We start from the raw sequence: 17,405 nt of genomic DNA on the forward strand, positions 1-17,405 counted from the left end.
GTTTGACTAAAGTGATTTGGGGAAATCATGGAAAACTTAAATCAGGATGACTGGATGCGGGTTTGAACCACTGTCCTCCCAATGCGAGTCCAGTAGGCTAACCACTGCGTCACCTTGCTCAGGTATGAAACTGTACTTACAACATGCTCTCAACCCTTCTCCCCACCTTTTGTTATTTTGAATTCAATATTGCCAGAAAAGATTATGTACAATACTTGCATGTAAAAGTTTACTGTCAATGCTTCCATAAATTTCCAGTTTTAAAGAAAACACCTGCTCATTTTAAGCATTTATTGATAAAAAGTCAATAGCAGCAACATATTGAATTCAATTATTTCAATCTATTGAGCATAGATGAAAGTATGTATAATGTGCTATAATTCAGAGCTTTCTTGAAGATTTTGTGAATCCCACATTTGGCATCCATAATTACTCTCTTCAGTATCTAAAATGTCATTTTTAGGACTTCACCTACGGGATGAAATGATATTGTCTATTTTGTTAGTGTGATTCAAATATAAGCCTTAGGGTATTGAATGTTGTCAAGACTAATACTCAGGCTTGAAGAATAGAAGGCAAATATCAGCCACCTTTGAAGATATGTAACCACCGAGAAGCAAAGATCTTTTGAACACTTTATTTAAGCAGTGAGAAACATTGAAGTTTGTTCTATAATTAATAGTGTGGTGATATAGGCATCCATTAACACAGATGTCACAACCAGGCCAGGTATGAAGAAAATACCACAGCAACACAAGACACTATCAAACAAAAGTGATTTTTTTAGCTGCAAACGAAACAGCTTCTATGATGCAGTAACAACTTCACAGAGTAGGTGCAACATCAGTTAAAAGCATAATTTTAAGAACAATGTCTGGAAGGCTACGAAAAACTTCTGCAAAATTCCGAACTGCTGGTACTGTGTTTCTACGAAGATTTCAAACACTGTATGCACTTTCAACAACTTGAAACCATGAACAGAGAGCAAAGAGTACTGTGTGCACAGACAAATGCAGATCTTATCAAGACACAACATATCCTAAAATGCAGATGTCTGAGTTCAAGCATTTTTCTGCTTCATAAGAATGCTAGTCTCTTTTGAACTTTGGCTACCATGCAGAACATAATAACTCAGTACTTCCCTTAATGTTCTGTTCACCATTTCATGTCATTAGACCACTGTCAAAAGCATTCATCAAAATGAAAACGGCTCTGATAATTATATATGTATATATAAAATAGAAGCAAACATTCCACGTGAGAAAAATATATCTAAAAACAAAGATGATGTAACTTACCAAACGAAAGCGCTGGCATGTTGATAGACACACAAACAAACACAAACATACACAGAAAATTCAAGCTCTCGCAACCAACGGTTGCTTCATCAGGAAAGAGGGAAGGAGGCGGAAAAACAAAAGGATGTGGGTTTTAAGGGAGAGGGTAAGTAGTCATTCCAATCCCGGGAGCGGAAAGACTTACCTTAGGGGTCTTTCCGCTCCCAGGATTGGAATGAATCCTTTCGTTTCCATATATATATATATATACACACACACACACACACACACACACACACACACAAAGATGATGTGACTTACCATACGAAAGTGCTGTCAGGTCTATAGACACACAGACACACAAAATTCAAGCTTTCGCATCAAATGGTTGCTTCGTCAAGAAAGAGGGAAGGAGAGGGAAAGACGAAAGGATGTGGGTTTTAAGGGAGAGGGTAAGGAGTCATTCCAATCCCGGGAGCGTAAAGACTTACCTTAGGGGGAAAAAAGGACGGGTATACACTCGCGCACACACACACACACACACACACATATCCATCCACACATATACAGACACAAGCAGACATATTTAAAGACAAAGAGTTTGTCTTTAAATATGTCTGCTTGTGTCTGTATATGTGTGGATGGATATGCGTGTGTGTGGGCGCGCGCGAGTGTATACCCGTCCTGTTTTTCCCCTAAGGTAAGTCTTTCCGCTCCCGAGATTGGAATGACTCCTTACCCTCTCCCTTAAAACCAACTTCCTTTCGTCTTCCCCTCTCCTTCCCTCTTTCCTGATGAGGCAACAGTTTGTTGCGAAAGCTTGAATTTTGTGTGTATGTTTGTGTTTGTTTGTGTGTCTATCGACCTGCCAGCGGTTTCGTTCGGTAAGTCACCTCATCTTTGTTTTTATATATAATTTTTCCCACGTGGAATGTTTCCTTCTATTATATATATATATATACACACACACACACACACACACACACACACACACACAGAGATGTGGATGGATATGTGTGTTTGTGCGAGTGTATACCCGTCCTTTTTTCCCCCTAAGGTAAGTCTTTCCGCTCCCGGGATTGGAATGACTCCTTACCCTCTCCCTTAAAACCCGAATCCTTTCGTCTTTCCCTCTCCTTCCCTCTTTCCTGACGAAGCAACCGTTGGTTGCGAAAGCTAGTATTTTGTGTGTATGTTTGTGTTTGTTTGTGTGTCTATCGACGTGCCAGCGCTTTCGTTTGGTAAGTCACATCGTCCAAGATTTATTTATTTCATTATAAACCCAGTCACAGGCCACAAATATTTATAAATCAGGTTAATAATTTCAGTCAACAGTGACCAGGTCTGAAGATGCTCATCCATGACCAAAGTTAATAACACTAGTCAACAGCCATTTTGCATCTGGGATGCGATACATCAACTAGTATGTATTTTGGTGTGTAGAATATGAATATACCTTTCAAAATGTTCTAGCACGTACTATTTTTGAGTTTTTAAAGGGTTTTTTATTTTTCATATTCAGTTATTTTGCTTTTTGATGTTCTTCTGTTTTGATGTTTAATTGCTTGTTTTTGATTTGCAGAGGAGAGCTAGAAGATCTACAAATCACCAGTAAATGGTTGGTGTGATAATCCAGTGATGTGAATGAGATCCTCAGTGAGTTGTTGCCTATGAAAGATAGTGCAAACTTTTTGTGTTTAAAACTTAACACTATGACAAATGGCAACTAGTAAATCTCATTGCTGTCTAAACCATACTGACAACTTTTGTTAGTGTGTCGGAAATTGACTCCAAAAGCCTAAAGAAACCAGTCACTCATTTGGTTAAGGAGGCATATAAACTGTATTTTGATTGTCCTGTTGGTGATCAAAATGAAATTTTGCACCATCCAAATATATCTTCAGTGCATTTGCCTGCGCCCACGATGAGGGGTTGCCTGTTCCTGACTGTAACTTGAAAGCCTCAGAACCAGATACTATGTCAAGTGAATCAGAAAGTATTGAACATATAGAAGAGTACTGCCCTCAATATCATGACACTTCACCTCAGCTCTTTAATCAAAAGGAATGGAACGATTTGGTTCGTGATCTAAACTTTCAAAACAGCAAGCTGAACTCTTGGGGTCGAGACTGCAACAACGGAACCTTCTAGCTCCAGGAACAAAAATTTCAGATCAAGAGGTGCTTCCTTCGCTCAGTATTTCGATAAGCAGAATTCAATGTTTGTAGGTAGAGATGTCAATGGTCTGATGATGCAGCTAGGTGTACAACATAATCCACAGCAGGGAGTACATGCACACAAGGAAAAAAAATTCCCAGATTTTTCCCGGTTAAAAATACACTTTCTCCTGGGTGAAAACACACTTTTTCCGTGTTAAGTGACAGTATATTTTCCCTCGAAACTGCAAAACTTATCAATCCTTTGAATGGTTATGGTTTTATACACGGGCGTAGAATTTCCCGGCACTTTAGAAAACAAAACTCAAGGAAAACGACACATTTTGGAAATATCTTTGATGTGCACCAATAAGTACACTGCATTTTTTCGTATTTTGAAAGTATACATTGGAATTCCACCAAACACTCCATGTTACTTTTTGAATCATTGAAATCGAGATTGAGATGCACTTTTGTAAGCCAGCCATAGCTCATGTCACGTGATCTCGCCAGCCAATGACAGCGGATATTCAGAGCATAGGACACGTGATGTACTCAGCCAAAAGCAACATCACTGTTAAGTAGCACGAACACACAAACAGGGAAAGTTAATAGTTTAAATTGATATACATAGTGTTGCTACAAGAAACGCAAAGCTTTCACACACAATATTGGCCTCTAAAGTTAATAAGCTGCAAGAGAAGCTAAGCTTTCGCATACAATCTTGATCTTTTCTTTGCGTGTTACATTTTAAGATATTTCACACAAATGTGCCAGTAAAATTTTTAATGTCATAAATGTCTGATCTTCAGGGTTCGAAATTATTCTAAATGGCTCATCATCAAAGAGTTGACTTTTAAATGAGAGTCAAACACTCTGTACATGGTACATTCTCGCACATAGTTCAACTTATGTAAAAGGATACTTTGAAAGTAACACTTTTCAAACTACCATTCGCAATATTTTCCCGCGACTTGTTAGAAACAGGTTCGTTTCTGCAGTTGCCAGAGAGTACAGATAACAGGAGACACTGCGCTTGCGCAGCTACCATGACGTAGGAAGCCCGTATATACGTACATGTAAAACACTGAAAGATCATACATTATGTCATAAAAGAAACAAGACATCCAAGGATACTCCAAGAGCATCGGAATTTCGTGAACCATACTAAAATGTGCACATCTGAAGTGCATACTTAAAATGCACATTCATATGTCCAGATTCCCAATGAAGTAGACCTCGACCTGATGTTAAGCTTTTCAGTGTGGTTTTCGGGATGTAGATTTTCTTGGAGCACCAGTACTGTATTATATTATGTTTGTTCTTTATTATGGCATAGTGCCATACATGCTAGAAGATGAAAACGTGCACCTGAAATGCAGCGAACAGTTGAAACTAGCCAGTACTGCGGAATTAAACATTTTGTTTCAAATACATTTATTGCCTCTGTGGAAAACGTTAATAAAAGTCAAATTTCTTTAGCAAACAGATAAAAATAACTTCATTGTTCTGCAAGGCGATTAATGCTTGACTGTCCGAAAAGTGGAAATAAAATAAAATCTGAAACTAATAACATATTTTAGCCTTCTGTAATTATGTGAATGTATTTTAATTCACTTGATAGCTCCCGGCTACAGACATTATTTTTGTTTTCATTTGACGTGAAAGTAAACGAAGGGGAAACAGCAAAATCACTAAATGTAAACACAGGTCACATGGAGACTACCCACTATAACTCGGACTAGTCTGCACATCAGCCCCAGATCTACAATATTTGCTAACCGGGTCAATACTAAAAAATCGAATTTTCAAAAATATATTCATCTTGTAGCACACATCTTTCTGAAAAGTCTAAAACATAAAACATATGTGTTTGAGGAAATGTAAGATATGTTATTTGGTCTTAAGCGTGCCAAACTGCAGTGCCACGCTTCTTCATACAGCATTCTTCTATCGCAAGTCACTGTATTTTGCTCTGTGGACTTGAAACATGGATGCCATCAAACTACATTCAGGACAGTGGAAATTGAAAAGTCCTGTGGTGCCTCTCCTGCTCCTAGTTGGCTGGTTTGACAGCCTGCTCCTCTTAAAAAAAAAAAAATCTCGCTATTAATAGTGGATGGGATTTTTTGTAATTGGGAAAAGAAGAACTCTTCAGGAAATTTGCACTCTTTATTGCCTATTAGCTTATAACTTGATGTTTTGTGTGACCTAAAATTAAATAAAGGATACATAAAACCAATGAAGACAAGAGACAAGCAAGAAAGGGCACATTTCTTCAATACTTAGCTCCTAGCATTTTTTTCTCTCCAATCTTGCTACAGCTTTACATGGCACGCTTTCCTTTCTGCGAAAGAATCTATTACCTCGCCAAAGTTCGTCAACATCAAACGTTTTGCTACATGAAAAATCAAAATGTCGTTATCTAATACTGAAAAAGCTGTTAATACAAATAATACCCAAGACTGGTGTGGTTTCTTGATCTGATTACGTCTATTTTGTCACTGTCTTCTAGATAAAACAAAATAGGTCTTTCTCATATTGCAGCAATTTTGTAACACACACCAAATAAACGAGACTGTTTTGGCACAAATGGTCATTTTTATAACAAGGCAGAATATAATTCACAAAGTACCAATATCATATGCCTATAAGGGCTACTACAAGCAAAAAGCTTTACGTTACGAAATAGTTTCACATTTCATTCATACGCACCAATTTCTCAAGCATGAGATCGGAAAGTAGTATTCTGAAATTTTTATATAAATTTGGAATCGTCTTACTCTCCATAATTTGTGTGATGTCCCCATTTCTTCTTCTTCCTCGTTCTAACAAACAATATTGTCATCATCAATTCTGTAGCTATTCCTGCCATTGTCAAAACTTGTTCACCGGTTAACTTCACTAACCCTGCCAGAATCACAGGTTTAGTTATCCCGTGATTATTCTCCAGTTAGGCGTTATTACATTTTCATACAACACATTTTCCGCATTACTTCCAGAATAAAACTTAAGCGGCTGCCAGCCGGGGACTGTACAACTATGGGCCCTTACTAGTGTAGCGATCTGGCCTAAAATTTTCTTTTAAAATTTCGTGTTCTTGGATACACCAAGAAGATAATATGTAATCTTTCTCACCTGTTATTCTTCATAGTTGTTTGTTTCCATTCTGGTAGTCTGAATCTATGGACTTCGCTAGTAATTATAACAATACTGATCATTTGCAAGCACAATCAACCACATAATCAGACAGTGATCAGCATTCACCTGTTCGGCTTTACCCTGCTTAGCTCATTTAGTCCCGTTCCCTTTTGTCCGCGGAAAGTTTATTTCTAGATTCGACAAGGATTCTCCTAACAGAGACATCACGTACACTATGCACACATTCAAAAATCAACTTATGATTCATTCAGAAATCAACTTGAAAATGTGTTCAAAAATGTTCAAAAACCAACAGGGATGGATTTCAAAATCATATGAACAATCAACAGACCAACGTGTGCTGGATGCTAGGCACTTTGTGAAACAAGTTTTTTCCCCTCAAGAATATGAATTTGGCACCCCCTTTCCCGCACCCCCTTTTCCCGGTCGCATCTAGCTGCTTGCTGCGACTGCTTGCACAGCCAACAGCCACATTCCTGTAGCCGGAAGTGGGAGAATCTACTACTCAAACGCGACTCAACTGCGCATGCGCATGAGCCCACTTATAACTGCTAAAACGAATCTAATGTAAACAGTTCTGACTTCACACTCATCGGAGGCAATTTGTTGTTATGAAGCACTGCATGGTCTTCCTAAAGCCTTTCACGCATTTTGCTGTTGGCAGATGCTTGCATGAGCACTGTGTGTCGTCGTCGTATACGGCGCATTTCATTTGCAATTTAATTTATTTTCATTTTTTTTCTCTCGTTTATGTTTTATTGTTGAAGTATTATTTGAAGTATTATTCTGCAGTAGTGGGATACAGTAATATCCTTTGTTAGAGCATCGGTTCTTACCAGTCAAAATTACAAAAGTTTAACAGAAAACTCCCAGATGAAAAAATTCCCGGGTTTTTCCTGCATTTCCCGGTTGTCCTGGGTCGTATACACTCTGCACAGGAGTGATGATTATTTATTGACTCCAGTAAAACAAGCTTGAAAGCAGCACTACTGGCAATGCATTTCCATCAGTTCTTTTGGCTTACACAATAGATATGAAAGAAACTTATGAAATCTTGGCTTTGCTGCTAGAGGCAACCAAATATAAGGATCATGAATGGCAGATCTGCTGTGATTTAAAAGTTGTTGCACTCCTTACAGGTTTACAGGCTGGATTCATGAAATACTGCTGCCTTTTGTGCCTTTGCGACAGCCGTGACACCAAGAACCACTATACAGTCAAGGAATGTTCCTGGAAACGTAAATGTGAGCAATACCCCATTGGTTGAGCCTGATAAAATCATTTTGCCTCCGCCTCATATCAAGTTGGGCCTTATGAAGAACTTTGTAAGATCTCTGGATAAAGAAGGTGATGCCTTAAATCACTTAAAAGAAAAGTTTCCCAAATTAAGTAAGGCAAAGCCGAAAGAGGTTATATTTGTTGGACCACAAATAAGAAAATTTCTGAAAGATCCAACCTCTGATAACAAACTCGCAGATATCCAATTAGCTGCTTGGTCTTCTTTTAAAGAGATTGTGAATGGCTTTTTGGGTAACAGAAAAGACAAAAACTATGTTACCATTGTGAATGATCTGTTGGACAACTATAAGAACATGGGGTGTAGAATGTCGCTTAAAATTCACTTTTTACATTCTCGCCTTGGTTTCTTCCAGAAAACTTGGGAGCCGTAAGTAATGAGCATGGTGAACGCTTTCACCAAGACATTCTTACCATGGAACACTGTTACCAAGGCCACTGGAACCCTTAGATGGTCGGTGACTACTGCTGGGGTCTTGTTAGGGAGAGTGATGAAATGGCAAACAAAAGAAGAGCTCCATTGTAGCATTTTTCAAAAATAAAAGATGATTAAAGGTGAAAATATCTTCTGAACTAATTTGGACCTCTTATTGGCATTATGCACATATAAACATACAACATAGTATTGATTTCAAATGTTCTGAATGTGTATTTCTGTTTGACTTAATTGTGTCAATTTTTGCTATTACCATTTTTTATTCTGCTGTGTATTTAGGAAATGTGACGTCATAGAGAAAAACTGATTTTACCAGTGTATTCATCATCCCAAAATTAGGTAAATCCACCCATTTACAAACCAGATGCAGAAAAAAAGTTTAAATTTGTTGACTAGTGTAATCTGATTAGTAAGACAGATTGCTACTCACCGTAAGGATGAAACGTTGAGTTCCAGACAAGCACAACGAAAAGACTGTTACACACAGAGCGTTCTGTCAAAGCCTTCTTCAGAACAGAAAGGAAAACCAACCCCCCCCCCCCCCCCCCACACACACACACACACTTAGGCACACCTCACATACACATGATCGCTATCTCCAGCCAGACTGTGGGGGAAGGGGAAATGGGACAGAAAACAAGAGGAGCAGAGAGGGAAAAAGGCTGGTGGGTGCATTAACAGAGAGTGGCACACTGTGGGTGAGGGATGTTAATTGGGAAGCATTGATCGAAGGGATGGCAGTGTCAAAATGCAGATACTGTCGCTGTTTTTTTTATATTAATATTGGATGACTACTAGCCAACTGTCCACCAGGACAAATGGCTCCACCGAACTGTGACCAAGAGCAAAGTGGACCACCCTGTGGCATAACATGCAGCTGAATGTAACATGCTTGCTATAAATGCTTCACAACCCAGGCCATCTGGGTTCCCTCCTCCACCACCAGCTTTTCTGAACTGTGCGGATGGGAGTTACCCTTACAACACGTTCTCTGCTCCCGAAATTATCCCAGTATCATCCTACGGTAAAGTAATTTCCATGCACCCTCCATCCTATGGTTGGCTCTTTCCCCTCCACTCATGCCCTGCTATCCTCCTCCTCCTCTCTGGATTGCTGCTTTCATTCAATACAACAGTTGCAGTCTGGCCAGAGTTGCTGGATATAGCAGCTGTATATGTGAGGTGTGCCTGCATGTGCAAAGGTGTGTGTGTGTGTGTGTGTGTGTGTGTGTGTGTGTGTTTTCCTTTCTTTTCTGAACACGGATTTGGCTGAAAGCTCAGTGTGTAACAATCTTTTGGCTGTTTCTGTCTGCAACTCAATATGTCACCTTTATGGTTAATAGCAATCTATCCCTTTCATAGCTGTTGATATTACAACCTGAACTTTCCATTCTTTAATCTGATTAATAAACATATGTGGTATGTGACTTTATTTATTTATGTTATTATTATTATCATCATCATCATCATTATCATAACAATAATAAAATTACTTTACTTCTATATGTAATAACGAGCTGCCTAAAACATAATGAAGGTTTGCAATTGAAACACCCTTGTACAAAAGTTGTTCATGAAACATTTGTTGTTGTAACAATGCATGAAAACATCTGTTCTCCAGCAGCATCCTTATCCTAAATAACTAAAACTTTTAAAAATCAGTATAATATAAAGTGAGATCTAAATTTGCTGAATATTCCAAATAACCAACAACTTACTGTCTTCCTGTGTTCTGAGTTCATTTCATCTGAAGAGCTGTCTTCCATCATGTTATTCGAGTCATCCACTTCAGAGTCACTATCTTCTCCATCTGTTAACCGTTCGCCTATACTGTCAGTGTTTTCCATTTAACCTGCAAAGTAATCACAAAATACTCATCACACTAAAGATCCATGTAACTGTTGCATATCATTGTACATTTTCAATGAAATTTTACTATTTTGATTCAGAGATGAAATAGGTGGCTTCTGTGTAGCACAGAATGAAATACTCTACAGTGAAATGGTTACTGAAAACAATGACTTAAAAGTCTGAAAAAGGACTATTAAAATTATGTTATGTAGTCTTCCACAGCACACTGCAAACACCTATTCAAAATGTTATCTACAACTTTCTTTGTGCTGGTGGCTTGAGCTCATCATGTTGGAGGTTTGTCAACTATTGTTGATTATCACAGAAACAATACACGAAACTAGAAGGCTTTCCATACAGATTAAGTAAAATGAATCCATAACTAAAGACGTGGATCATATTTAAGTTATACTTTATAATGCATTGCCACAGACATCCACAGTTTAGGATGGGAAAGGAAATTCAGGGCCAAGTCAGGAACATTTTTACTTGAGTCTCTTTTGAGCATACATTAGTTCATAGTTATGCTAATGCCTTCTGAAATTTTCTGAGTATCTACATTGATAATATGCAAAATACAGTTAAGTGTCTGGCAGAGAGAGAGAGTATATTCACGAAAAGATAATAGGTACACAATTTTAATTGCGAGTGTGTGTGTTTCTGCACTCATTTTTCTGTTTCATCTGTTCCAGCTACAACTGTGTATACAGTAACTTGGTAAAGTAATTTTAATAAAGGATGAAGTGTTGGGGAGAGGCGGTACGTGCATGTCTGTTGAAAGTTGCATTGTAGCTACAATGCAACTGTGTATGTAATTTATGATATGAATTAATAGAGGGAAACATTCCACATGGGAAAAATATATCTAAAGACAAAGATGATGTGACTTACCAAACGAAAGCGCTGGCATGTCGATAGACGCACAAACAAACACAAACATACACACAAAATTCAATCTTTCGCAACAAACTGTTGCCTCATCAGGAAAGAGGGAAGGAGAGGGAAGGACGAAAGGATGTGGGTTTTAAGGGAGAGGGTAAGGAGTCATTCCAATCCTGGGAGCGGAAAGACTAACCTTAGGGGGGAAAAAAAGACAGGTATACACTCGCACACACACACACACACACACACACACACACACACACACACACACACATATCCATCCGCACATACACAGACACAAGCAGACATTTGTAAAGGCAAAGATGAACTCTTTGCCTTTACAAATGTCTGCTTGTGTCTGTGTATGTGCGGATGGATATGTGTGTGTGTGCGCGCGAGTGTATACCTGTCCTTTTTTCCCCCTAAGGTTAGTCTTTCCACTCCCGGGATTGGAATGACTCCTTACCCTCTCCCTTAAAACTCACATCCTTTCGTCTTTCCCTCTCCTTCCCTCTTTCCTGATGAGGCAACAGTTTGTTGCGAAAGCTTGAATTTTGTGTGTCTATCGACGTGCCAGCGCTTTCGTTTGGTAAGTCACATCATCTTTGTTTTTAGATATGTGTATGTAATTTGTTATGCATAAGTTATTTATTCCCTTCAGAAATGTGTTGACCATACATAATTATCACTATATGAAAACAAAATACATAGTGAGTTAGCTTAATAGTTAAGTCACTGACACTCATTCAGAAAGAGCAATGTTCAATTTGTAATTACATCATCCAAATTTTGGTTTCCTGTAGGTTCCCTAAATCTAATAAAGCAAATTCTGATCTATATAAGTATGGTCATCAAACAACAAACAGAAATGTATACATAAAAAACTCTAATTTTATTCAGATAATACAGTATAGCCCCAAGTAAATAGAATTAATGCATGATAGCTGCAGGAATAAATAATTGAGTGAGATGAATTACATACAAAGGAAATTTACAGAATTTTTGACAGCTTTATTTGTGGACCTGACAACATTCTGGAAATTCTCAATCAACTCTAATATGAGTCTCTTACAAGAAACTGCAGCTTGTGGTTATGAAAAGCACTCTTGAAATGTCATGAATCGGTCTTCATGAAGGATGGAACGAATATATTACTCTGTGCCATAATATACTGTGCCTGAAAACAATTATTAAATAGCTTAGGGAGCATACAGAAGTGTATAGTTACTTTCTTATGTAACATACTTGAATGACACAGGAAAGGAACTACAGCACAGATATATGTGCTAAACAGTATCCTTGCCTGTGCGGTATGAATGTATTTCCAGTTCATAATCTGTCTCCACTTACTGGTTTCTGTACTGCAATTATCATCAGCCATTAGATTCTCACTGGTGGCCAAAGATCACCTCCAAAATTTCCTATGCACATCCATAAAGCTCTACCAGGTTTCTTTTAATCTCATTTACTCATCATCCATTAGGCCATTAGCTCAGACTTTTCTTAACTGACCCAATACAGAAAAGAACTTCAATGGTCCATCTACCATCCATGTGTGTTTCTACATATCCTGCACTACTTAGTTTATTTTCATTACAGTAGTGCTTCTGCCTTACATTCCAGTCCCTTCCTTAGTCCACTTGTTTGTTTTCTGGTTTCTGATAGTAATTCCCAACAAGTATGTCTCTACTGCTAGTCCCCACAGTTTTTGAATTATTTGTGCCTTAAGAGCCCATGTCTTATTGTTGCAAGTCAAAAATGGTACTGATTGTAAGCATTCCTTTCCATACTCTGGAAGCTTCATTTTGAAACACCCTTTTTAGCTAACAAAATGCCTCCAAATCATTTTTACTTGCCAGTATATTGTTTATATGTGTCTTGATCTTACTGTAATTGAATTACAGGATTACTTTCAAACTTGCCCTATTCAGATCTTGTCTTACTTGTTTATGGTTATCTGGACTACAAGCAAATCATTCCCCATAATCAGCAAAATAAAGGTGGTTTATATAATTAACTTTATCCATTTTGGTAATACAGAATCTCCTTGTCTGATTTCTCTTCCAATTTTGAATTCTCTCTGTCGTGATGAAATCTAATGGAAGCTGTAGCACTGACTGACACTGACACACACACACACACACACACACACACACACACACACACACACACACACACACAAACAAACAAACAAATTGATGAGCCAAAACATTATGACCAAATTCTTAATAGCATGACTGTCCGTCCACCTTAGGAACACAGTGGCATCAATTCTGTGAGGTGTGAATTTGACAAATCCTTCATACGTAGATATGTGGCAACAGATGTCAACACAAAGGTCACACAATTCCTGTAAATTACAGGCTTGTGGTTCGTCTGCACAGACCTTGTGGCCGATAACATCCCAGAAGTGCTTCCTCCGGTTCAGATCAGGTGAATTTGGTAGCCAAAACACCAATGTAAACTCATCATCACAATCCTCAAACCACTGTAGCATGATTATGGCCTTGTGACATAGACAGTTGTCCTGCAGGAAGATGCCAGATGCCATCGCAATTGAGGAAGACAAAGCATGAAGGGCTGTAGGTGGTTCACAATAACACACATGTATTCACAGATGTCATGGTGCCTTTGGTTCTTACCAAAGGTCCCATGGAAAACCAGGTGAATGTTTTGAATGTCCCCCATGGCATAACACTGTCCCCGCAGGCTTGCATCTACGACACAGTGCATATTTTGAGCAGCCATTCACTTGTATGACAGCGTAACCAGAAAGAACCACTGATCTGGTCTAACAAGAAATGTCATTCATCTTTTCAGGAGACATTTTTCCATTGATTCTGATCCAATCTCAATGATCTCGTACTCATTATAATTGTAACTGATGTTGTCATTGGGTGAGCACAGGGACACAGGGTCATGTGCAGTGCAGCTCCTCATTCAACAATGTGCATTGGTTGGTTGGGTTAGATTAAAGGGACCAAACTACAAAGGTCATCGGTCCCTTGTTTCATAAAAACACAGAGCAGAGTGAAACTATCCACCAGGCAGGCGAAGCACTAAAAGAAAAATTCCGGGGGAAGAAAAGCCCCATAGTCCATTGTAAGACAACATGGAAAACAGAGCACAGCAACAAAAACAACATAGAGAACAAAGGCAGAAGGAATTAAAACTGCACAGCAGAGGACTGTGGCTGGCTGATCACGAAAATAATAGGATGAGCCAGCCACTCTGCAACACGTTAAAACCTCCAGCCTAAGAGTTTAGGGCGGAGTCGAATCAAAACACAAAACTAATTAAAAGAGAGAGCTCAAAAGAGGGCCATGTAAAAAAAAAACACACACACTTAAAACCCTATCTGCCATAGAGACATTGCCACCTAAAAGAGATGATAAAGCACCCTGGAGATTAAAAGTTCGCCTGAGGGCGGTTAAAAGAGGACAGTCCAACAATATATGGGCCACCGTCATAATCGCACCACAGCGACAATGAGGGGGGCCCTCTCGACGCAGCAGATGACCATGCGTCAGCCAAGAGTGACCAATGCGGAGCCTACAGAGAACCACAGAATCCCTGCGAGACGCCCGCATGGAGGAACCCCACATGGTCGTGGCCTCCTTTACACGCCGCAGCTTGTTGGGTACAGACAGGGTGCGCCATTCGTCTGCCCACATCCCAAAGACCCGACGGCGTAACACCGATTGGAGATCAGTTGCCGGGAGGCCGATCTCCAACGGCAGTTTGCGGGTGGCTTCTTTAGCTAACTGGTCGGCGTGTTCGTTGCCCGCTATCCCAACGTGTTCCGGGGTCCATATGAACACCACTGAACGGCCACGTTGTTCAAGAGCATGAACGGACTCCTGGATGGCAACAACAATGGGATGGCGTGGGTAGCACTGGTCAAGAGCCTGGAGACTACTGAGAGAGTCACTGCAAATGACAAAAGACTCGCCAGTGCTGGTACGAACACGCTCAAGGGCACGAAAAATAGCTGTTAGCTCTGCGGTGTAAACACTGCAGCCGTCCGGCAAGGAGCGCTGGTCGACATAGTCCGCATGAGCGTAAGCGTACCCCACACGGCCATCAACCATCGAGCCATCGGTATAGATAACCTCCGAGTCACGGAATGCGTCGAGGAGAGCAAGAAATTGGCGGCGCAAGACTGCAAGAGGAACTGAATCCTTTTGCCATTGGGAGAGGTCCAGCTGAAGCTGCGGCCGACGGATACACCAAGGTGGTGTATGTGGGCGGACCTGAAAAGCAGATGGAAGAGGCAAAGACTCGAGTTCACTAAGGAGTGACCGAACACGGATCCCAATTGCGTGGCCTGATCGCGGCTGCCGGCGTGGAAGATGGAATGCCGCATCGGCGAAAAGGAGACGGTAGTTAGGGTGACGGGGAGAACAACGGATGTGGGCAGCATAGTTGGCTAAGAGTTGTTGACGCCGAATGTGGAGCGGAGGAACCCCAGCCTCAGCAAGTAGGCTATTAACAGGACGGGTGCGGAATGCTCCTGTCGCCTGTCGAACCCCACAGTGGTGAACAGGGTCCAGCAATTGCAACGCTGAGGGCGACGCTGAGCCATACGCCACACTCCCATAATCCAGTCGGGACAGCACAAGGGCTTTGTAGAGCTGCAGCAGCGTGTTACGGTCTGCACCCCAAGTTGTGTTGCTGAGGCAGCAAAGGGCATTCAGATGCTGCCAGCACTGACGCTTGAGCTCACGAATATGTGGAAGCCAAGTAAGCCGGGCATCGAACAGCAATCCCAGAAAACGGTAAGTGTCAACAACCCTGAGCTTAGCATCCTGAAGATAGAGCTCAGGGTGGGGATGGACAGTGCGACGCCGACAAAAGTGCATAACACAAGTCTTCGCAGGAGAAAACTGAAACCCATGGGCTAGGGCCCACGCCTGCGCCTTGCGCATGGCTCCCTGCAACCGACGTTCTGCAACACCAATGGTGGAGGAGCTGAAAACGATACAGAAATCGTCAGCATATAACGTGGGTGAGACAGACGACCCTACTGCTGCTGCAAGGCCATTAATGGCCACAAGGAAAAGGGGCACGCTCAATACAGAGCCCTGTGGAACGCCGTTCTCCTGGATATGAAGTGAACTATGGGATGTGCCAATTAAAACACGGAATGTCCGAACAGATAAAAAATTCTGAATAAAAATGGGGAGAGAGCCCCGGAGACCTCACGCGTGCAACGTGGCAAGAATATGGTGCCGCCACGTCGTGTCATATGCTCTGGAGAGGTCGAAAAAGACGGAGACGAGGTGTTGGCGCCTGGAAAAAGCAGTGCGGATTGCAGACTCAAGGAAGACCAAAGTATCGGCGGTGGAACGGCCCCGACGGAAGCCGCTCTGGCATGGAGCCAGAAGACCCCGAGACTCGAGCAGCCAACACAGCCGTCGACTCACCATGCGTTCCAGCAGCTTGCACAGAGTATTTGTTAAGCTGATGGGCCGATAACTATCCACAGTAAGCGGGTCCTTACCAGGCTTCAGCACCGGAATGATGGTACTTTCTCGCCACTGCGACGGAAAGACACCATCACCCCATAGGCAGTTGAAGATGGCAAGAACACATCGCTGACAGTCCGGGGACAGGTGTTTTTAGCATCTGATTGTGGACGCCATCTGGCCCAGAGGCTGTATCGGGGCACTGTGCCAGGGCGCTCTGGAGTTCCCACAAACTAAATGGGGCGTTATACGCCTCAGGGTGGCGAGAAGCGAAAGAAAGCCGTTTGCCTTCCTCCCGGCGTTTGAGTGCGCGAAACGCAGGCGGGTAATTCCCCGACGCAGAGGCCCGAACATAGTGCTGTGCGAAATGCTTGGCGATTGCATCGGCATCGGTGGATACTGCCCCGTTGTTGGTAAGCCCTGGGACACCTGTAGAGTACTGCAATCCAAAGATGCGCCGAATCTTCAGCCACACCTGGGAGGGGGAAGTACGGGAACCAATGTTGGAAACGTACCTCTCCCAACACTCCTGTTTCCGCCGTTTGATAAGCCTCCGTACCTGAGCACGGAGACGTTTGAATAAAATGAGGTTCTCCAAAGACGGGTGCCGCTTATGTCGCTGAAGAGCCCACCGACGTTCTTTAATGGCGTCAGCGACCCCTGCAGACCACCAAGGCACCGACTTTCGCCGGGGGCACCCTAACGAACGAGGAATGGCACGTTCCGCAGCGGAAACAATCGCTGCAGTCAGTGTCTCAACCGCCACATCGATGGTACCATGGGGGAGAGAGTCAACAGTGGCAGCAGAGGAGAACGTGTCCCAGTTTGCCTTGCTAAACGCCCATCTAGGCGAGCGCGCAAGGGAGCGACGCTGTGGT

General features: G+C 41.5%; 1 protein-coding gene across 2 annotated transcripts in view; it reads right to left on the reverse strand.

Annotated features, from left to right (window-relative positions):
• The window catches only part of LOC124596479, a 52,536-nt gene that overhangs the window by 7,077 nt on the left and 28,054 nt on the right, over positions 1-17,405 (reverse strand). For both annotated transcript variants that reach the window (XM_047135624.1, XM_047135625.1), the window contains exon 2: positions 10,045-10,178. In XM_047135624.1, the coding sequence (XP_046991580.1) occupies positions 10,045-10,173 (129 nt within the window). In that variant the 5' untranslated portion in view covers positions 10,174-10,178. The remainder of the gene's footprint in view (positions 1-10,044; positions 10,179-17,405) is intronic.

This window comes from Schistocerca americana, chromosome 2 (genome assembly GCF_021461395.2).
Source record: "Schistocerca americana isolate TAMUIC-IGC-003095 chromosome 2, iqSchAmer2.1, whole genome shotgun sequence".
NCBI lineage: Eukaryota > Metazoa > Arthropoda > Insecta > Orthoptera > Acrididae > Schistocerca > Schistocerca americana.